Below are 23,266 nucleotides of genomic sequence, written 5' to 3'. Positions count from 1 at the left end.
CACTGTTTACATTCTGCATGGACACAGAGAAGAAGAAAACATGAACTATGGCAGAACACACAGACGATTAGGCTCCAAAAAACCTGACACACAATGTCCAAAGTTTGTGAAAGTTTGATCCAGAACAAAGTAGTGAAACAGGTGAAGTGCAAACTATGTGAAGTGCATCTCTCATTCCACGGCAGCACTACGGCAACAAACCAACACCTTAAATGCAAACATCCTGGAGCCGTGGTGTCTTTGAGTTACATTGATAGCGTGTACATCTTTCATTTTCAATTCCTGTTTACTTTGTGCTTCAGTCAGCTGCCTTAAATATAAATACTTAACGTTACTATGACGTTTGTGTCGACGTTTATCTGTCGGAATACCGGAGTTGTTGTGTGCTAACCGGAAACTAGCGTAGCTTGTCTTTACTTGTCTCTTTTCTGTTCTTGTTAATACTCAACTCAACTCAACTCAACTTTATTTATAAAGCACCTTTCATACATAGAAACATGTAGCCCAAAGTGCTTCACAGAGTAACAGACAGTGAGAAAACAACAGCAATGGTAGAATTATAGAAGGCATGAAAAAAGAAGAAATACTTAAAAAAGAAAAGAAAATCAACACAGTAAAATTAATAAAATAAGTAAGAGTGGAAATAAAAGTTAAAAATAAGGTAGAGTTAACGAGATCAGGTGAACACAATAAATAAATAAATAAATAAGATAAATAGATACATGTTAAAACAATGGTTTAGATAATAATGATAAAAATAATAAAAATGATAATAAAATAATAAAATAATAATAAAAATAATAATAATAATGATACTGATAATGCAGTCCAGGGCTAAAATAAATTACTCCAAATTAAAAGCTAGATTAAAAAGCTAAGTCTTAAGTTTACTTTTAAAAACACCCAGAGAGCTCGCTATTCTCATGTCCAGAGGCAAAGAGTTCCACAGCCTAGGGGCATAAAAACAGAAAGCCCTCTGGCCGGTACCTGTGTGAGACACACGAGGAACATTTAAAAGGGAAGCATTCGAGGACCTCAGTGATCGGGCTGGAACATAAAATGACAGGAGATCAGTGATGTATGGAGGAGCAAGGCTGTTAAGAGCTTTAAAAACAAGTAAAAGGACTTTAAAATCAATTCTAAAAGAAACAGGGAGCCAGTGCAGAGTTTTTAAAAGAGGAGTTATGTGATCAGTTTTCTTTCTCCTCGTTAAAACTCTAGCTGCAGCGTTCTGAACAAGCTGCAGCTTTCTGAGAGATTTTTTGGGCAGGCCTGTAAAAAGGGAGTTGCAGTAATCAATGCGGCTTGTAATAAAAGCATGAATTAAAATTTCGGCATCTTTCTGCGTTAAAAAAGGTCTGACTTTTGCAATATTTCTAAGATGATAAAATGAAGTACTTACGACCTTGTTAAAATGAGCATTAAAATTAAAATCTGGATCTAAAACCACTCCCAGGTTTGTGACCTTTGATTTAATTTGACTGTTAAAATCTCTCAGAGTAGTCTGGAGTTGTTCTCGGGCTGCTTTGGGTCCTATTAAAAGAATTTCAGTTTTGTCTTCGTTTAATTTTAAAAAGTTCTTGCTCATCCATACATTGATGTCAGAAAGGCAGGCGGTGAGGGAGTGAAGAGCATTTGGGTCATGGGGTGAGACAGAGATGTATAGTTGGGTGTCGTCTGCGTAGAAATGGTAATTGATGTGATGACTTGAGATAATGTGTCCAAGGGGTAAAATGTATAAGGAGAATAAAATAGGCCCAAGAATGCTTGCTTGAGGAATCCCATAGTTAAAATTGTGTGTCTGAGACACACAGGCACCGAGGCTGGTAAAAAACTGTCTGTTAAAAAGATAAGAACTAAACCAGGATAAAACATGGTCAGAGAGACCAGCCCATTTCTCAAGTCTTTTGATTAAAATGTCGTGGTCGACAGTATCGAACGCAGCACTGAGGTCTAAAAGAATGAGTACTGCCACATTGTTTTTATCTAAAATCAGTCTGATGTCATTTGTGACTTTAAGGAGGGCAGTCTCTGTGCTGTGGTTCGCTCTGAAGCCTGACTGGAATCTCTCTAAAACTAATACTGTTATCTTAAAAATATACTTACTATGTTACAAGTACATGTTTCACGTGTCATTATTTAAATCTGTGTTGGAAATTCTGTTCACAGGTGTGCAGGCTGAAGCAGCATAAAGTCCCTGAGCCAAATAATCGTGACTAATCGACTAATCAAAAAAAGAATCAATAGATTAGTCGACACCAAAAAGAATCATTAGTTGCAGCCCTGGTGATGTTCATATTGTTTCTGAACAGCCACCCAGCAGCTGTACAGTAACCTGCTCTGTCCTCTGAGTTCTGCATCCTGTTCCCTGGAGCTGTAAAGTGAGACAGTTCCCACATGGAATATCTAGGACATTTGGCTTATTTTGGGAAACAGATTCAGAAGTACAACAAATATGTAACATCAGCAGACTAAGAATACACTGGGTTATTTCCATACAGTCCACACCACCACTGCAGAAACCTCCTCTCATGGACTCGTGTTGATCTCTTAAACACATGGACTTTTTTAAGAAGGGATCTTTCCATACATGGCAGAGACATGCAAAGGTGTTACTGCATGTCACAACACTCCAACATACGTATCAATGCACACACACACATACACACGCACACACGCACACACACACGAAGACCTACTGTCGTCAGTCTTTTCTGCTGGAGGCTCCAGAAGTTTAACAAACTCCACATTGACGTGAATCTCCACTCCCAGGATCAGACTAACTTTCATCAGCATCAGCTGGAGCTGTCGGATGCCTGAAATGGAAACACACAAATACACACATGCAGATGTTTTATATTCAAAAGGCACACCAAACAAAGAGAGCTCCACACAAAGGCAGGAAGCAGGTATTCATTTTAACGTAAGGCTGACTGAAGGGGAGTTTAAGAGGTACAATATTATTTTGTACAGAAAGAAATCATCAGTGACTAAACTCATGGTTTTACCAGCTCCTCCAGTACTTAAAAGCATATGCAACTGACTGTAATCGGATCACTAAGATATTTATAGAGGTGGTTGTACCTTGAAAATGAGGTTAGTGTGGTTTTAATGACAGAGGGAAATAACTAGCTTATAAAATAAACTGCACTGACAGTATGACTACGAGGCAGATGTTGCTCCAAGATCTTTAGATTGTTAAATTAGTCCCCCGGTCTGAACTAAACCGGGGCATCAGTAGAATCAGCCTCTGTTTGGTCGTGCTCCAGGATGGGGCCGACACAGGAGACAGTTACAAGAGAAAAACTAACCATCATCAACTCTGAGAACAGTTGAAAACACAACTCCAATTCCAAGAAAAGTTGGTATTCTGTATAAAATGTTGACAAAACCTTAACCTAATTACATAAAGTGCAAAGACAACATATCAAATGTTCAAACTGAAAAATGTTTTAATGAAAAATAAAGTTCTTGGGGTGCTGTTGGCCTACCGGTTTCAGCACTCGCCCCTTTTGCTGCATGTCTTCCCCAACTCTCTACTCCCCACGTTTCCTGTCTCTCTGCAGCTGTCCTATCTAATAAAGGCAAACATGCCCAAAAACATAATGCTCTTTTTAAATTTGATGCATGCAACATGTTACAAGTTTGTGTAGAGACAACCAAATACTGAAAGAGTGGTTTAATGCAAAACATGGAGAGGAACATCTGCTGCCAACAATCAGGTTAATATGCATCAGGTTGGTAACATGATTGTGCATAAACGAGCACTCCAGAGAGGCTGAGGCTGTTTTCGAAACCACCTGCTAGTGAAGGTAGTCTGTAGTCTGACTGTTCTGTTGGATCTGGTCTGCAGGATGCTGGGTCAGGCGTTGCTGGATTTCACGTTTCAGAAAGTGGAAGTAACAACGGCCAAGCTGATAGATAAACTGCTTCTTTAGCTTCACTTATGATTTAAAAAGTTAAGAAATGGTTTATATGGAATTTAATAATTTTCACAGCACCTAAAAACTGAGTTCCCCCATCAAAAAGTTAACTGTTTCTCATTTCAGGTATGCAAAAGAATCATATCTCAACTAATATTACTCATCTTGGACTATGCTGATGTTGTCTATCAGTGCACGTCAGACACTCACCTTAAGTCTCTCAACACTGTTTTTAATTCTCCTTGTTGCTTTGTTTTATGGTGTCCATACAGAACACACCATTACCTCATGTATGAAGCACTTCATTTGGCTTTAGTTTATTTTTAAATGTGTCCATATTAACTGTCCGTCCTATCTAAAAGAGTTCCTGATTCAATATTCATCTTCATATTCCACCAGGCATGCAACATCCCTTCATCACTGTCCCCAGAATCCATAAAGAAATTGGTTGCAGGTCATTCAAATACAAAGCCCTATTCAATTGGAATAATCTACCCTCTTCTCTCAAAGCTAGGGTTGGTAGTCTCGGAAAACTAGCATGAATTTGAATGTAGCTTTTCCTCAAGACTCCATCTAACCCTTCCCCTCCTCTCTCAGAGCTCCTCCAAAACACGGCCGACAGTGACCGGTTATTAAAGCTCCACGTGTTCATGAATCATCATCCCTACAGTGTCCGGACTGACGCTACAGTACATCTACATTTCTGTAGGACTTACAAAATGTCATTAATCCTCTTGCTTGTCAGAGCCCCCATGGTGAGAGCTTTTTAGACTCTGATCCGGACTACAGTCCTGAGCAAAGCACCTCATCAGGTCAGAGGGGACAGGCCTGAGGTCGAGAGGGAGGGGCCGTCAGTAGAGGCAGGGGAAGCAGAGGCAGGAGACGGGGAGTGAACGCTGGGGAAATGTACGCGTAGGAGGCGGGCAGAACGGCAGGACAGGATTTGATTGGTTTAAAATTTTGCCACCCAAAAAACGGAGATTGGTTGGTGTTTTCCCAGGTTTACTCCAGCTGTACATAGCAGCTTTTTTTTACCTCTTATTTAAGAACACATTATGTAATGATTACCATCAGGACATAAAGATCATTTTAACCAGTATAACAAAAAGTAGATCTAAATCTGACTACCAACCCCAGCTTTAAATCCATCACCTCCATCCACTGCTTTAAATCAAATGTGTTTAATCATTTAAAAACAAGCTGTTCCTGTTTCTGACGTGTGTTAATGTGCTTTATTGATGCCTTTTTGTTTTGTTGATGCTTCTATTGTCAAGGTTTGGTGGTACCAGGAGTAAGTAAGGGTGAGGGAGAGCTGTCTGTGTTTGTGTAATTGTGTTTGTTGTGATTTACTGTTTGGTGTGTATTAATTTGTTTTTGGTGTTTTGTTGGGACCCCCTTGAAAACGAGATGCTGCATCTCAAAGGGCGATCCTAGAATAAATAAATCCCCCCCCCCAAAAAAAAGAAGAAGCGTAACGTTAGCTCTGTGCATTGTGGGAAACAGTACGTGAGGGAGACTGGTCCGCTGCAGACTGAGACATGTTCCTGTCATCAGTACGACATCCAGGTAGTTTTGGCATACTGCAGGTTTGTCTCTTGTTCACTTACTACATACTGAATTTAGGATAAATCAGTACGTACTGCTAGAATAATAGGAGGTTTGAAAACAGCCTGAGTCTCTCAGACGTGAAGGTGGGAAGTTTCCCACTCTGTGAGAGACTGAGTGGGTAAAAAAATTGCAAAGAATTTGACTCTGTAGTTGAAATCACTGCGTGGGCTCAGAATCACTTCCAAAAACCTTTGTCTGTGAACATAGTCAGTCGCTGTGTTCCTCTCTGGGCCTGAGCCTGTTTAAGATGGACTGAAGTGGAAAAGTGTCCCGTGGTCTGATGAATCAAAGTCTGACATTCTGTTACAACTTTTTTGAAACAAATTTAAAATGAGAAAATACTTTTCACAGGGTTCTTCAGTTATAACGTTGATATGTTGTCTTTGCACCAATTCCAATCAAATCAAAGGTTCAATGATGTTCAAACCATCACAGCAGCTGTGAGGGTTCAGGAGCAGCAGCCGTCTGCTTGGTTTGCTTTCACATGTGCCTGTTTCACATCACCAAAACCGCCTTCTTCCCCATGAAACATATCGCCCTGTCTCCGTCCATCTCTCTCCTTCTCCACTGCTGAAACCCTATTCCCCACCTTTATCACTTCCAGACCCAATTACTGCAACAGCATCTCCAAACAACTCAACAAACTACAATACATCCAGAACTCTGCCGCCCGCCTGCTCACCCACACCCGCTCCCGTGACCACATCACCTCTGTCCTCCAAAACCTCCACTGGCCCCCTATCAGACAGAAAATACATTTTAAAATCCTCCTCCATAACCAGACCCCCTCCTACCTCACCGACCTGCTCCACCACCAGACCCCTCCCGTAACCTCTGATCCTCCAACGCCCACCTCCTCTCCCTACCACCTGACACCTAGCACAGAACCTGGGGGGTAGAGCTTTCTCTGTCGCCGCCCCCACCCTCTGGAACGCCTTACCACTAAACATTAGAGACTGCCCCAACCTGTCCACCTTCAAAACACTCACTAAAACCACCTACTTAGAACTGCTTAAACGTGTGATTGCTTTTAAATGTATTTGATGCTTTTCATTCATGTTTTTATTCATCTGTTGTTTCATATGATGTTTTTATCCTCTGTGCAGCAGAGTATTCAGAAAAGCGTAGTATAGCTGGTATTAACAGGTGTTCATTCAGGAGAGACACATGCTGTTCTATAGCAGAGTTACGTGTTGGAAAGTTCATATCTGAGAGCAGATTACCAAGCGCAAAGTCATCACATCAACTGGAGAAACTGGAGCTCTACTGGAAACATCTCACCAGGGAGACAAAAGTCTGAGGATGCAAACTGAAATAAATAACTCTCTCACAGGCTTCAGAGTCACACAGCCAGCAAGCTCTGCGCCTCGACCATCCTCCACCCCAACCACGCCAAGACACACCGTTAAATATAGAGCAGGAGTGAAGGGCAGTGTGTGAGTGTGTGAGAGATTCAACTCTGTGGCCACACATTGACCTGTTTCAATGATTTGACACACACAGCACACACATTTAGGTGTATATTTCAAGGTAGTGCTGGGCGATATTGGAAATGATGTTATCACGATAAAATATTTCATATCAGTGGATATCAATAATTATCACAATAAATATCAAATCATTATTTCATTTAAAGTTAAAGTCAGATTTTTGCTCCTGAGTAAAAGTTGAAGACAGTTTGTTAGTTTGTATCTGGATTTAGTTTCTGATGAACTTCTTGAATCCATCATTTCTGACGGTGCTAACAGGAAGCAGGTCTTTAATGGAAGATGAGATTTTTGTGAAGTTTCAGTTTGTAGATTCTTATTTTTCTCAGGTTGAGATTATTTCCATAATTTGATTTAAATTTACAACAAATATATATCAAACTGCAGCAAGACTCTGTTACGGACATTTGATGACACTGTGGTAGCGTCTGCTTTCTTCTATGCAGTGGTCTGCTGGGGAGCAGGGAGCACAGACAGGGACAGGAAAAGACTTAACAGACTGGTCAGGAGGGCCAGTTCTGTCCTGGGCTGTCCTCTGGACTCCATAGAGGAGGTGGGTGAGAGGAGGATGTTAGGCAAGCTGACATCCATCATGGACAATCCCTCTCACCCCCTGCATGAGACTGTGGGGTCCCTGAGCAGCTCCTTCAGCAGCAGACTGAGACTCCCACCCTGCAGCACGGAGCACTACCGCAGGTCCTTCATCCCATCTGCAATCAGACTGTTTAACACCAGCACTGCTGTGTCCCGTTAATCATCTGTTCTCATCTTTCATTCCACTACATGGAAGTTACTATGTGACTTGGCACATTCACAAATAACTACTGTATCCATCTGAATCACACTGTTCTTCATACTGTGTATGTTTGTTTTTAAATAACCTGGTGCAATTTTTATCATGCAATAACTTACCTTATCTATTTATCAGATAGAAGTGTACATAGTGTGTATACATCTGTAATAGTTGCCATATTTTATTTAAACTTTATTTTATTTTATTTTATTCTATTTTATTTTATTTTATTTTATTTTATTCTATTTTATTCTATTTTATTCTATTTTATTTTATTTTATTCTATTCTATTTTATTCTATTCTATTTTATTCTATTTTATTCTATTTTATTTTATTCTATTCTATTTTATTTTATTTTATTCTATTTTATTCTATTATATTTTACCCTTGTCATTGCTATTACTATTGTGATTATATTTTTTAACTATGTTAGTACATTGTTGTATTTCCCTGTCCCGTGTTGTAAGCTGCTGTAACAAAAGAATTTCCCCCAACAGGGGACAATAAAGTATATCTCTATAAAGTATATCTCTATAAAGTATATCTCTATAAAGTATATCTCTATGATGATGGATACAGTAGTTACTATGTGACTTTCACATTCACAAATAACTACTGTATCCACCTGAATCGCACTGTTCTTCATATTGTGTATGTTTGTTTTTAAATAACCTGGTGCAATTTTTATCGTGCAATAACTTACCTTATCTATTTATCAGATAGAAGTGTACATAGTGTGTATACATCTGTAATAGTTGACATATTTTATTTAAACTTTATTTTATTTTATTTTATTTTATTCTATTTTATTCTATTTTATTCTATTTTATTCTATTTTATTTTATTCTATTTTATTCTATTTTATTTTATTCTATTTTATTTTATTTTATTCTATTTTATTCTATTTTATTTTGTTCTATTTTATTTTATTTTATTTTATTCTATTTTATTTTATTTTATTCTATTCTATTTTACTCTTGTCATTGCTATTACTATTGTGATTATATTTTTTAACTATGTTAGTACATTGTTGTATTTCCCTGTCCCGTGTTGTAAGCTGCTGTAACAAAAGAATTTCCCCCAACAGGGGACAAATAAAGTATATCTCTATAAAGTATATCTCTATGATGATGGATACAGTAGTTACTATGTGACTTTCACATTCACAAATAACTACTGTATCCACCTGAATCGCACTGTTCTTCATATTGTGTATGTTTGTTTAAATAACCTGGTGCAATTTTTATCGTGCAATAACTTACCTTATCTATTTATCAGATAGAAGTGTACATAGTGTGTATACATCTGTAATAGTTGACATATTTTATTTAAACTTTATTTTATTTTATTTTATTTTATTCTATTTTATTCTATTTTATTGTATTTTATTTTATTCTATTTTATTCTATTTTATTTTATTCTATTTTATTTTATTTTATTCTATTTTATTCTATTTTATTTTATTCTATTTTATTTTATTTTATTCTATTTTATTCTATTTTATTGTATTTTATTTTATTCTATTTTATTCTATTTTATTTTATTCTATTTTATTTTATTTTATTCTATTTTATTCTATTTTATTTTGTTCTATTTTATTTTATTTTATTTTATTCTATTTTATTTTATTTTATTCTATTCTATTTTACTCTTGTCATTGCTATTACTATTGTGATTATATTTTTTAACTATGTTAGTACATTGTTGTATTTCCCTGTCCCGTGTTGTAAGCTGCTGTAACAAAATAATTTCCCCCAACAGGGGACAAATAAAGTATATCTCTATAAAGTATATCTCTATAAAGTATATCTCTATAAAGTATATCTCTATAAAGTATATCTCTATAAAGTATATCTCTATTTCTAACTGTATTCTGTGTATCAGTTTTGAGTTTTCCTCCGTGTCGCTATAGCTCGTCTCAGCTGTGTTTACATGCTGCTCAGAACGTCTTTAAGCCCCACCCATCGCTCACCCTGCGACATGATTGGCTGTTCAATGCAGTCTTCTTCTATCTAATGTTGGGGGGCAACTAGCGTTTAAGGCTCATTAGCGCCCCATCTCCAGTGGTTGGGAGTTGTAATTACAGGTTTATTTACATCAAATTTGAATCAAACATTTGTTCTATTTATTTTGTGAAAAATGATATCGCGATAATCATCGTTATGAAATTATCGCCCAGCACTATTTCCAGGTATTCCAGTTTTAAATGGGTTATGAACGATACATTATGAAAGAGATCAAAAACGTTTGTAAGAAGATAGATCCTACATACAGGACCTACATATATGAAGTGTGTTTATTTCCCCTGTTACAATAAAGACTGATCCATGTTAACATGTACCATGACTATGTTGGCAGCTTTCTCTGAACTTATTTGACTTAACCACAGAGCATTTTCACCACCTTCACAGAAAGAGAAGAGGAAAGTGGTTCAATGTTTATCTTTCTCTCTAAACCCAACAGCACAGATTCACACTCACTGATGTGGTCGATGGAGCCGGCGCAGAACTTTCCGTAGAACTTCTTGGCTCCGAGGGCCCTGAGGTCGTGGATGGTGTAGGGCCACAGATGAAGCACGTTGTTCCTGGAGAAGCTGTCTCTCTTCTCGATCACAACCACCTTACAACCCAACAAGGCCAGTTCGATGGCTGTCCGTAGACCACAGGGACCGCCTCCGATGATCAGACACTATGAGAGGCAGAGAAAGGCTGAATGAGAAGGAATCAAAGGGTGTGATAACTGCGACTCTGACAGAGACTGTGATTAGAGCCACATCTCTAGATACAGTCTGTTCTTCAGTAGAGTGTGCTAATAAGAGCTGTTGCTATATAACGACCAATCAGAGGGAGTACTCCATGAAATAATGGGATTTCATTTGGACACTAAAGATGCATTTCAACCAAGAGCTCCGGGGTCTTTTAGCCCCCAGAACTACTTTACCCTGAACTAAAAGGTTCCTGGTCACCCATTGTTGTCTGCGTTTCGACCGCGGGCTGAAGTCCCGGGTAGATTGTGTAAATCAGTCCAGTGACGTATGGAGGAAAAAAAAGTAAATGCACTACACCACCAGACCAGTAGAGGGCAGTAAAACAAAGAGGAATGCCGTTCATCACAGATGACACCATAGAAGCAGACGGACAGGCAGGTATCATTATGAGCAACACAACAGTTAGCCTGTTAGCATGAAGAGACTCAGCTGGTGCTGTTTTAGATGGTGCTATATTTCATCACAGATGGATTCACTGAATCAACACGTGAGAGGAGATAAGCGCGAGTAGCAAAGACGTTTCAACACGGCTTTAAAATCCTTTTGAACTCAAAAAGCCGTGGCAGAGATCGACCGGTGTTTTGGTTTAAACAGCGACCCTGTTAACTGGAGACTCTCAGCCGGATGCATCCCTCATAAACGTCTTTAGACCATCATTAAATATCTGATGAGGATATTTTGAAATCTTAATAAAAACTAAACTAGTTTGCATTCCCAGGAACTCCCTCTGTGTTTCAACAGCTGTGTAAACTCCACAAACACTGACACGTTCAGCTGAAGGTCTCCAGTTTACAGGGTCACTTTTAAAAGCGGAACACCGGGAGAGACGCATTCACGGTGGGCTGAGAGAAGACTACTGTTACAAGCTGCTAAATCAAGAGAATCACAGCTTCTTCTTTTGAAAAGTACACACACATACAAAAAAGATAGAACAAATCAAAACTAATGAAAGAAAGAGAAATCAAGAGAATCACAGATGTGTGTGATGTTACTGTGGACGGAGGGAGGAATAAAAACACTGAGGTTAATCTACCAATCAGACACGTTCAGCATTGCAGGCCCTTCCCCTGAAAGTCCGGGGACCTTTGAAAGCACTACCCCGCTAGCAGGGGCTTTTTAGGGGGAAGATAATCTACCCCTGAACTAAATTTAGACCCTGGGTCCACCAGTCGAAACGCACGTAGTTCAGGGGTAAAGTCCCTCCGGTTGAAAAAACACCTTAACATGTTTTTTAATGTAGTTTGCATCCTTTATTTTATACTTTCTAATAACAGTTAAGTGTTGTGTAAATCTAACAGTATTATATTTTTGTAACTTTTCAGTGACATCAAATGAGAGCTGTTATACTTTAATGCTTCTGGTGCATATCTGCTTTTAAACCTACAGCATCATCACGTTGAAACGTGAACCAACATTATTCAAACAGCCTCAAAGGTCCCATGTTAACACAGTTAATGTGCCGTTTCCACATCAGTATGTTCCATTTTACAGTTACATAAGGTAATTAAAGACAAATCCATTAGCACGGCCTGTAAAGGGTTTGTTCGGGAGGATTGATGATCAACAGAAACCTACGTGACTGAAACGTTGTGTTAGGACACAGAGCTCCAGATACCAAAGCTCCTACGCAGCTTTAGTGCCAGAACTTGTCTCCAAATAGCCGTTTCTCCTGAAAACACATGGGAGCTGATGCTTTAGTTATTATTCTTGGCCAACCCTCAGCCCAGCCCATCTCTGTTAATCTTCCCCCTGCAAGTCCTGGGCCTCTTTCCCCTCTGGACGTCTTATCATTTCCTTGCAACACGAGGTCACTTCAACACGAGGCTACATGGGCGGATCTTATACTCAGACACACACAGTTAGACAGGAAGACAGATAAAAGAAGAACACACAAAGATTCATATGAAGAGTGGATCTGAATTATAGCATCAGTTTAAGTTTAACTGTACACTGTGAATATCCTAGAGCAGGGGTTCTCAAAGTGTGGGTCGGGACCCCCGGAGGGGTCGCGAGACACAAATGGGGGGTCGTGAGATGTCTTCCAGAATGTTTTATTTTAAAGTTATCAACAAATATCTATTATTATTTATTTTTGTTTCTTTACCTTGTTTTTTTATGTTTATCTTCATTCTTGTTTGTACTGTTTATTATTATTATTATTATTATTATTATTATTATTATTATTATTATTATTATTATTAGTTTATTTATTCATTTTTCTTCTCTTTATTGGTTTGTATTACTTATATATAGTTTGTTAACTTGTGGTGAACAAAGAAATACTGAAAAAAATTTAATACAAAAGTTGAATGACAAAAGTTATCTATAAATAGTAAATTGCACCCATTATAGTAACAAATATCAACATAAATAGATGCTACATTTGAAATAAAACCTTTAAAATATAAAGTGTAAAGAGTTTTCTTCCTTTCTTTGTTTCCAGATGACTCCTAAGTTTAGGGTTAGTGAACAGTTCATTATCAAAAGCATCAGTAGCAGCAGGTTCATTCATAACATCACAGGAAACACAGACACATGCTCATATAGGTAGGATAATTTTCTGCAGACCAGCTAAATGAAGACACATTAAATCACTTTGAGGGACAGTGGGGGTCGCGAGTCTTTGGCAGCTATATTTTGGGGGTCACAGGCTGAAAAGTTTGGGAACTCCTGTCCCAGAGGACCCGTTTCCTGTCTTATTTTAAATCCACTCTGGAAAAGGTTCTAATAAGGGAAGGGACATGATTTTTGAATTCTCAAATATTGGTTAACTTATCAAAAATAAAAGAGTTACTGCGGATATTTTCTCATTTAAAACTACATTTTCTCATCGTTTTTACCGGTGTCTGGTTGAAGAGAATTCCTGCTTATTAGGGGCTATAGAGCGTCTTAAAGGTGACATATTATGCAAAATGGACTTTTTAATGGTTCTCTACCTGAAATATGTTTCCCTGGCATGTCTACAAACCCCCCGAGAATGAAAAAAATCCACTCTGCCCCTGTTCTGATTTCTCCACCTTTCTGTAAATGTGTGTGAAACCAGCCGTTTCAGACTTCAGTGTTTTTGTTACGTAACAACAATATCCGGTCTGTAACTGAAGGCAGAGCTCGGAGCTTGTTCAGCCCATAGACTGTATAAAATAATACTGAATCCCTCCTCTGTTTTTCATTCCCTGCACGAATGTGTGCTAACAAGGAGCTTAGGAGGGAGGCATGCTAGTTGTAGGCTGTCTTAATAAACACAAAGGTCGGTTTTACTCCCCACGTCTGCAGATTTGAAGATCTAGTGGATGATTTTTATTTATCATGGATAAGTGCTAGCGCTAGTTAGCATAGCCACATAGCTACATGTTCGTAGCTGTGTACCAAGACACACGTTGACATACTGATAAATAAAACAACAAGAAACACTAAATCTGTGACCAATGGTTCAGAAAGGTCCTGCTGCAGGCGCCTCTCCGTCAGGATCAGATTCTGGATCAGATTCAGAGGGTTGAAGTAACTTGATCTGTGAGCAGCCGTGTATATTCAGCCAACATGTAAACATTAGATCAACGTGCTGGAGAGCCGAGGCACATCCACTTCCTGAGGGGGCGTGGTCAGAGAGAAAACAGACTGTTCTGAGGAGGACTGAAGAAGAGGGTTTTTCAGGCAGACCAGAATCTGATTTCAAAGTGTTTTTTTGAGCATAAACTTTAAAGACATGTTTTGGGGACCTCTTAGACCAATATATATTGATGAAAAAAGCGTGATATGTCACCTTTAAAGCTGTTTGCTAACCACGTTAAGGAACAGAAGAAGAAGAATGCGAACTGTCGCTAGAAATATGTGTGTAGTGGTGTGAGATTCAGAACCGGAGGAAACTGCAGTGACTGAGCATGGCTGTAAAATGTAAACATGCACGCCACGCTGCTGCGTCACAGAAACACTGACATAGAAGCTGCCAGTACCCGCTACTAATGCAACTGACACACAAACGGACCGTTGTGCGTTGTGTGAGTCGTTGCTGTCTCAAGTTAACGTTTCAAACCTGCTGTCAGAGAGCTGGAACTGAAAGGACTGTTGAAAGCCATAATGTATGCTGTTGTGAAGAAACGGCTGCATTCTATAGTACGACACCTATATTCAATGAACATGTTCTGTTGTTCTTGTCCTACATTATCACATGGTGTGTTTTTTATTTTTTTATTTCTCAATTTGTATTTGTATTAGAATTATTACTATTAATATTACTATTATTTATTTACTTATTTGTTTATTTGTTTATTTCTTTCTTTATTTTTTATTATTATTCTTATTGCTTTTATTTATTTTTAAATATTAAGCTATTTATCTTATTGCAGTTTCACTATTATTCATTTTCCTTCTTATTTATTTATCTTTAAACTATTAGCATCTATTATTATTGGTTGCTTTTTCATTCATTCACTTATTGTGTTTCTTATACAAAAATCTTCACTTGCTTTAATTTTTTACATTGATCTTTTGTATGTAATGTGTAAAATTCAAATAAACAGATCTTTAAAACAAACAAAAGAAAAGAAACGGCTGCCTTCTATACGACCGTCACCTCAAACATCATCAGAGCCCGTTTCTGCTCTTTTCAGTTCCTTCTACGTTCCACACCAAACACATGATGTGGTTCCACACAGACTGTTCTTCCATGTAGACAGTTTGATGTTCATTAGATACACTGGAGCTGTGTCCAGATAGTAATCTCTCAGAACATGTGAAGCATGTGACAGAGTTTGAGGCTTTGAGCTCAGTTTCCCTCCTGTGCTCCACTTCATACTTTCACATATCACCTTTATCAGCTGTGTTAATAAGGCCACTTCATAAAAAAGTTTAACTCCAATTCACACAGGGGTCAGTCATAACCCAATCACAAAACGGTAGGGATGTAAGGATATATCACAAGACCGAAGGATGCACCTTTGTGTTTCCAGTCTGAGGTACGGCAGCATTTTGTCTTTCCCTGATATTCCTGAAGAACAACATGTCAGTTCACAGCCAGGAGCAGAAGCTGCTCTTTAGTTGATTTAAAGAGATTGACCTTATTTGTTTGAATATTTCATACTTTCATTTGGGAATCGTTCACTTTACATTTCTTTAGAATTGTTCTGACATTTCCAACAAGGTATTTTTGTACGCTCAGTTGAGTTTTTTTACAAGGTGCTGAAAAAAAGTGTGCAGTGGTTTTATTTGAGTTCCAACACACCTTCAAAATGAAAAAGGATGACTTTGTTTACAAAGAAATATAAGAGAACAAATATATATCCCAACTGTCCATATCTGAGGACTGAAATCAAATAATAGTTATTTAAATTTAAAGTTGAATCCAGTTTTCTTGACAAACGTTAGAGAATCGTGAGTGAATCGTATCGTGAACCAAAAATTGGGATTCCAATTGAATCGTGGGTTGAGTGTATCCTTGCATCCCATTTTTGAACCACTGTGCAGATCTATGTTTGGTAAAAGAGCAACAGCTCACAGTTTAAACAATGTTTGGTGATGGCTTCACTACAGCTGGCCCTCTACAGCTTCTTTCTTTCACTGAACAGCCCACAGAAAGCTTCATTTTGCAGCCTTCATGAACAGATTTATCACAGCTTGATCATTTTAAATATTTGTGTGGTGAAAGAGAACAGAAAGAAACAGTGACAACACTGGAATCTAAAACTGAAGAATTCAATGCCAGTGAAATGGCTGCAGCTAGTGGACTGTCCTGTGGAGGATGAAGCAAATCCAAATAAATCAACAGCGTAAATTCAAATTCAATGTGCATCACTGACCAATCACAAACCATCTACATTCTAATCTATTAGATGAATGAAACATGTGAGTGAAACTCAGAGACAACTATGAAAGCATGTCCGCTCTTATCAACCATGTGAAGTAACTGTAACCAAACTGTATGACTAACTGACAGTGAAGCATGTTCTCTGATTCCCATCATTTCCCCCCTCAGGAAGTCTTTATCCAATCAAGCCAGAAATAAGTGCCAAAAGAGGCTACCCATAGAAGTCCATCAGACCGCCCTGGATCAGTCCCTTTCATTAAAGTACTCACACACTACTTTATATTCTAAAGATATGCAGATAACTTTGCCTAATACTTGCTACAGTCTGTTAGCTGCTAGCTCTTCTGTTGCTCTTTATCAGCATTAATGGGATGTTGTACAAAGTCTACATGCTGTCTTTTCTGTGTTTTCATAGCTACAAGAAGGAAACATCAACGTCCACACCGTTAAAACATGGGACGCACAGGCCTCCACCCCCAGCTATATCATGTGTTCGGAGTCCCCCTCTGACCGCTGGGTCTCCCTCTGACCGGTGACCTCAGGCCCAGATAAGAACTCCATGAACATGAACGTTGCTTTGACCACTGCTTGCATGGAGCTTCAAATCATCAATCAATCGACACCATCGTCTGCAGCACGGGGGCCCCCCAGGGAACGGTTCTGGCTCCGTCCCTGTTCACCCTCTACACTGCAGACTTCACCCACAACACAGCCAGCTGCTACCTGCAAAAGTTCTCTGATGACTCCACCATTGTTGGCCTCATCACCAATGGGGACGACAGGGAGTACAGAGAACTGACGCAGGATTTTGCCGTCTGGTGCCAGAGAAACCTCCTCCAGCTCAACGCAGGAAAGACCAAAGAGCTGGTGGTGGATTTCAGAAGACGCAAGTCCCCTCCTCCCACACCAGTGAACATCCAGGGAATGGACATTGAGATTGTGAAATCTTACAAGTACCTGGGTGTTCACCTGAACAATACACTGGACTGGTCAGACAACTCAAATGCGCTGTACAAGAAGGGACAAAGCAGACTCTTTCTGCTCAGGAGACTCAGGTCTTTTGGTGTGGAGGGGGCTCTTCTGAAGTCCTTCTTTGACTCTGTGGTGGCATCAGCCATCTTCTTTGAAGTGGTCTGCTGGGGAAGCAGCATCTCTGCTGCTGACAGGAAGAAGCTGAACAGACTGGTGAAGAAGGCCAGCTCTGTCCTGGGCTGCCCACTGGACCCTGTGGAGGTGGTGGCTGACAGGAGGAGGATAGCAAAGCTATCTTCTCTGATGGACAACACGTCCCACCCCCTTCTTTTCTGTCTCATGGAGAGATACCGCAGGTCTTCCTGCAGTGGTCAGACTATATAACCAATAATATATATATATATATATTTTTTTTTTACCTCTTTAATTTTAATTGCTAATAACTTTTTAATAATTGATACTTTATAGGCTCTTGTTTGCTTAATTTTTTTTTTTGCACTGTCTACTTTGTTACTGTGACACTTAAATTTCCCCGTTGTGGGACGAGTAAAGGACTATCTTATCTTATCTTATCTTAAACACTGCTCTGCTTTTTTTTTTTAGCATCCGCACTGCCTGCTCTGTACAAAATAAAATCCACTTGTTTGTAAAACCATTCCCTTCCACTTCTCATGATCTGCATGCTGCTCGCAATCTAAGACCACAGCAGGACAGGTAGACACCATATAGACCAGCCCTATTCAATTAGCGGGCTGCGGGCCACATGCAGCCCGAAAGCAACCCTCAAGTGGCCCAAAAGTAACTGTTGAGTGATTGTGACTTTGGTCCGGCAAGAAAAACATCTTTTACTAACACTGACAAGTGCTGCTCTTTTATTGTGTTTATGCCCTTTTGGATGTGGCTATACATTAATAAACATCCAGTGTGTTTGATATCTTATCTATTTGTTTTTCTTTTAAATGGTTAACTTTAATCACTGTCTGCTAAAAATGTCCAGCTCAGCTCATGTCCTTAGTCTGAAAATCTGGCCAGACCAAATATTTAATTGAATAGCCCTGATATAGACTTAAGAGATGAGAGACAAAAAGTTTGGCTTATAAAAAATCCTGTGAATGTTAGCTGCTTCTCTAAAAGCTTGGTTTGGTGAAGGAAAGCATAAATGAAAGTGTTCAACAAGGAATCAAATACACAGAATAACTTTATTGATAATCTGTGGGCACAGTCTCCAAAGAGAGAGAGAGCACATTTTGACATCACTTACTCAGAAAATATGAGATAAGATTCAAGATAACAATAAGAAATATATGTAACATATGTGCACAACCAGGGCCTAAAATTAACTTTTTACCTCATCTGCCATTGGCTAGTGACCTCCAAAAATGTACCGGCCAAAAAAATGTTTTTCTGGCCAAATAAAAAATCCTTCCTTATTTGATTTAAAATAATTACCATACGTTTTTATTATGAAAATCCAACTTAAGCATCACTTAAAGAATACAGACAGCTGTCACTGACTTGATGACACGGGTTGAGCTCACAGGCTGCAAGGTTTTTAAGCTGTCACTGTGGCACTTTGACTTTTCATGGTCCCTAATACTTTCCAGTTTCATGTTCGTTGTACCAACAACAAATGGGTTTTGCTTCTGTTTATCCTTGGTGTGTTTGCAGCAAAGGCTGCAGCTCATGGTGTGGTGTGTCAGGTCGTAAGTCAGCCAGGACTAGTGCTGTGCGATATGGACAAAATTTTACATCCCGATATTGGTGATTTTATATCCTGATAACGATATATATCCCGATATAGTATTTTTCCTTAAAATTACATGAAATGAATGGCAGTTTTCTCTCATATTTTTCAATTTATTTATGAAACACATATTTTATGTATAAAAACATAATAAAATGTATAAAAGACAAATTAAAATAAAACACAAATATCCAGTGGACAAGTACCATTCAAAATATCTGGTAGTACAACCAGTTTTAAAGGAATGCACTTAAGTGCAAAGAATTAAAATAAATACAATAACAATAACATAAAGTGCTTGAAGTACCATTCAAGTATGGCAACATTTAACAAGTGCTAATTGCATTTTGTGCATTAACACGTATGTGCACATAACAAAAGTGCATAGAAAAGTGCAATAAATGAACTGTTTCAGAGGTTGAGTTTTATGAACACAAGTTTGTCAGGCTTGTTCTGACATGAAATGAAACCTCTTAAAATAACTTGTTGCTTTTCTTACATTTTGTTTCACGTTTCACAGGTTGAGATATAGGAAGACTAGATTAGATAAGATAGATAAGATTAGATGTGTTCGAGTCGGTCGTGACGACTTGTTGGCGACATGTTTTGCAGATTACCGTTTTCTGGTCGGTGTCCGACTTTTTAAAACCAAACCAAAGCCAAACCATGGAATTGCGGTTCCCTCTTTTCGGCACCAACTCCTCTTTCGGTTCTGTTTCCACTTTGTTTCCCGCTAAGCTCTCCGCTTCTGCCATGTTGTTACATCCATGCTCTATCAGTGCCGTAAACTAGTAGTTGTGAGTGACATAAAAATGCTACCGCAAAGTAGTAGCGGTGCTGCAGCTTACATTAACCTGCATTCATCATCGTTCATACAATGTCAGTGAAGCAACAGAGCTAGACCAATACCCTACACATCAAAATAACCATATAAACGACAGAGGGTTATATCGTACGGTGGACGTTTTTATATTGCACTACGATTTATATCGTAATATCGCACAGCACTAGCCAGGACCATGGTTGGCCAGCCTCGTCAGTTTTCCAGTTTTCTTTGAAACATGGTGTATAGTGACATCACTCTGTTTAGCTGTCTGTTCATCCTCTTGATCGTCTCCTGCCTCTTTGTTTATCCTTTTTGGTTGTGGTGGCTTCACACCGGGAATTTGTCACCACATCTTCCTCCAAACGCTCTTCCCGCCGTGTTTCTTCAAGCAAAGGGAATGAATAGTGTAAAAGAGGCGGTGGTGTACCAGATGCCACACTTGAGACCTCAGGGAGATGAACTACTTGCTGGTGATTCTATCTGTAGGGTGGCAATCGTCACAGTTTGTCCGGTCTGAACATGGATGTTGTGGATGAAAAGATATTCGATGTTGACACACTCTCTTTTGGTTTCCACTCCTTTTAATTTCTTTGACATTGATTTTTACTTATGATGGTGAATATGAAAGTGAAGGTGTGTGGTGGTTTAATCTTATGGACGCACTCAAAACTGTGAAAAGGGATGGGAAGGGAATAGGATGAAGGTGAGGAGAAAAGGAGACGTCTCCTCCAATCGGCTGCATCACTGACTGAGGGGATGTGCAGGTGGGCCTCTGTGGATCCTGTTTTTGTCCCTTCAAAATAAAAGTCATCTGCAGATATAATATTGAACATCCTTTTGATCCTTCAAAATAAAGGGTTGCAGATGCAATTCAGTGCGACCTTTTGCACAAATAGAACTCCAGCAGCTGATGTCACACCGTTCCAAATCACAACACAAGTACAGCATGCCCCGAGGGTCAAAGCAGCCTGACAGTCGACAGAAATGGGTGAAAGTGAAAACAAAACCTCAAATGCAATAAAAAATTTTCCATCGGCCACTGGCGGGTGTGTTTTTGTTTTACACCCCAAACTTATTTTTTACCCGCCATTGGTGCTTTGGGGGTGTTCATTTTACGCCCTGTGGACAATACACATTGCAGTAGGTACTAAGCACACACTAGTGATGAGTGATGGTAACAAAGTATAGTGGATGAACTATCCATTGCATGAGTTCTCTGACCAGTACATGAAAATAAAATATTCAATGAATTGACATAATTGCTATCAGTATAGGGTTATATTACATGTATCAGAAAGTGTATGAATATTCCTATAATATACATGTGATTAAATTACTTTTGTGTTTACTCCCTGCAAAAATGATTTATTTGTCCTGTAAAGAGTTTATTTTTAGCTTTCACGTCTTGTCAATTTGATGATGATTTCTCTGTAGCAGGAATAGACGAGTTGGACAGCAGCTGTCAAGAGACAGCTATTCAACAACTGGATGCAAGGTTTGGAAACAGCATCGACATTCTGTTCAAATATTTCTCATGTATAAAAGAGGAATACAGTCTTGATCCCTCCTCTCATTCACAGCCAGTTGATTTCACAACTCCTTTGTTGTTGTTTTTTTTCTTTGTAACATGTTCTCTCTGGGGCTCGTTCCATATTTCCAGAGTGGCATCAACTCCTAGCGTGGCTCTAAAAAATAACTGCTTACATCTGGGGCTGAAGGAAGGGTTATTATGACATGGCTCTCTTGTGGCTCATGTCTGTGGAAAAGCAAGCTGGTTATTAGGAGGCACTCAAGTACAACCAACTCTGAACTAGCAAAATCAAGTTTCAAATTAAATGCACAGTGCTGTGACGTAAGATAATGAGAACCTTTGATTAAACTACTGATTCTCTCTCATAAGTCAGCTATGGCAAAATATTTAACAAGAAGTCAAAGAAGTGGAGCCTGTACACAACAAAGGTGGATAAGGACTACAAGTGCATCCATCAATCAATCAATCTTTATTTGTATAGCGCCAAATCACAACAAACATTATCTCAAGACTCTTTTACAAACAGAGCAGGTCTAGACCACTCTATGTTAAATTAAGAACAGAGACCCAACACCAAGACAGGGTAAGACTCAGTCTGACCCCACCTTAATCCATCATGAGCATTGCACCTCACAGTATTTAGCTAGTTACAGCGGAGAGGACAAACTTCCTTTAACAGGCAGAAACCTCGAGCAGAACCAGACTCATGTTAGACAGACATCTGCCTCGACCCAGTTTGGTCTGGAAAGAGGGATAGAGGAGAATAAGAGAGAGAGGGAGCGGTGATAGTGATGAGACGAGTAGTAGTAGCTGTTGCCGCTGGAGTCCGTACATCACAGACCTCCAGTGTGCAATCCTGCACAGAAGGCTGACAGCAACTGGGGGGATGCCAAAGAAGAGAACCAGGAGGCCGGATGAGGCCAGGTGATCCACGCCAACATGGGATTCTTTCAGGTATCCCTGCCCCAACCACCCAGGAGCTTTGACAGAGGCAACTCAGCAGATGGCTAGGTGGGTCAGCACATGACCCTACATAAAGAGCCATAGTTATATTGACAAATAGTTACTATTATTGTTATTACTTGATGTTGTTTTGTATTTATCTATAGTACAAATTTTAAACCCAGGACGATCCTGTACATGTTGTAGGTCCTCCTCTTCGAGACCCTCTGCTTCTCTGACTGAGGCTCGTCCCCGGCCTCTGAAGCCTCTGATTGTGGTCGTTACTCTCCATCTCCCACGTCTGGTTCTGCCTTGCCCTCTACCCTGGCCTTGTCTTCTCCGACCTGATGAGGTGATCAGGACTCAGGATCGTAATCAGCAGAGCCAACGGCACTCTCATCATGAGAGCTCCAAAAAGCACAAAGACGAAAATGAAGACGGTCAACAATGGTGAACGGTAATGTAGCCGTCTAGTAACAGAACATCATGAAATGCGATGCTAAATCAAAATGAACATTCAAACGTACTTTAGTTGTGTCCACCTTTCTGGCTAGCCAGGAGTTGTTAGCCCTGCAGTAATAACTTACTCTAGCTGTATTCAGATGATAAAAACAAACACAGGTACAGCTAACATGCAAACTTTGCAGCGCGTTCTGACAAACAACATTATTGTTTGTATACGTTTAATAAGGTAATATAAGCAGTTTACTTACATGGGAGTCAGACATGTTTTCCTTCGATGAAAACAAAGTAAATGGCTCGCCTCTCCACTGCTATCCATCTATCGTGATGTCATCCTCCAGCTGAAGTCTGCCAAAGCGCGATCATGTGTTTGGAGGCGTGGCCCTCCGCCCTCCCTACAGGCCGCCCTG

The 23,266-nt window shown here is 39.3% G+C and overlaps 1 protein-coding gene across 4 annotated transcripts in view; it reads right to left on the bottom strand.

Annotated features, from left to right (window-relative positions):
• mical2b (microtubule associated monooxygenase, calponin and LIM domain containing 2b) overlaps positions 1-23,266 on the bottom strand; it is a 108,568-nt gene that overhangs the window by 51,675 nt on the left and 33,627 nt on the right. For all 4 annotated transcript variants that reach the window (XM_034685346.1, XM_034685343.1, XM_034685344.1 and 1 more), the window contains exons 3-4: positions 10,293-10,500; positions 2,700-2,816 (exon numbers count right to left, since the gene is read on the bottom strand). In XM_034685346.1, the coding sequence (XP_034541237.1) occupies positions 2,700-2,816; positions 10,293-10,500 (325 nt within the window). The remainder of the gene's footprint in view (positions 1-2,699; positions 2,817-10,292; positions 10,501-23,266) is intronic.

This window comes from Notolabrus celidotus, chromosome 6 (assembly GCF_009762535.1).
Source record: "Notolabrus celidotus isolate fNotCel1 chromosome 6, fNotCel1.pri, whole genome shotgun sequence".
Classification (NCBI taxonomy): domain Eukaryota; kingdom Metazoa; phylum Chordata; class Actinopteri; order Labriformes; family Labridae; genus Notolabrus; species Notolabrus celidotus.
Note: the sequence above shows the minus strand (reverse complement) of the source record. Positions and strands in the feature narration are given on the sequence as shown.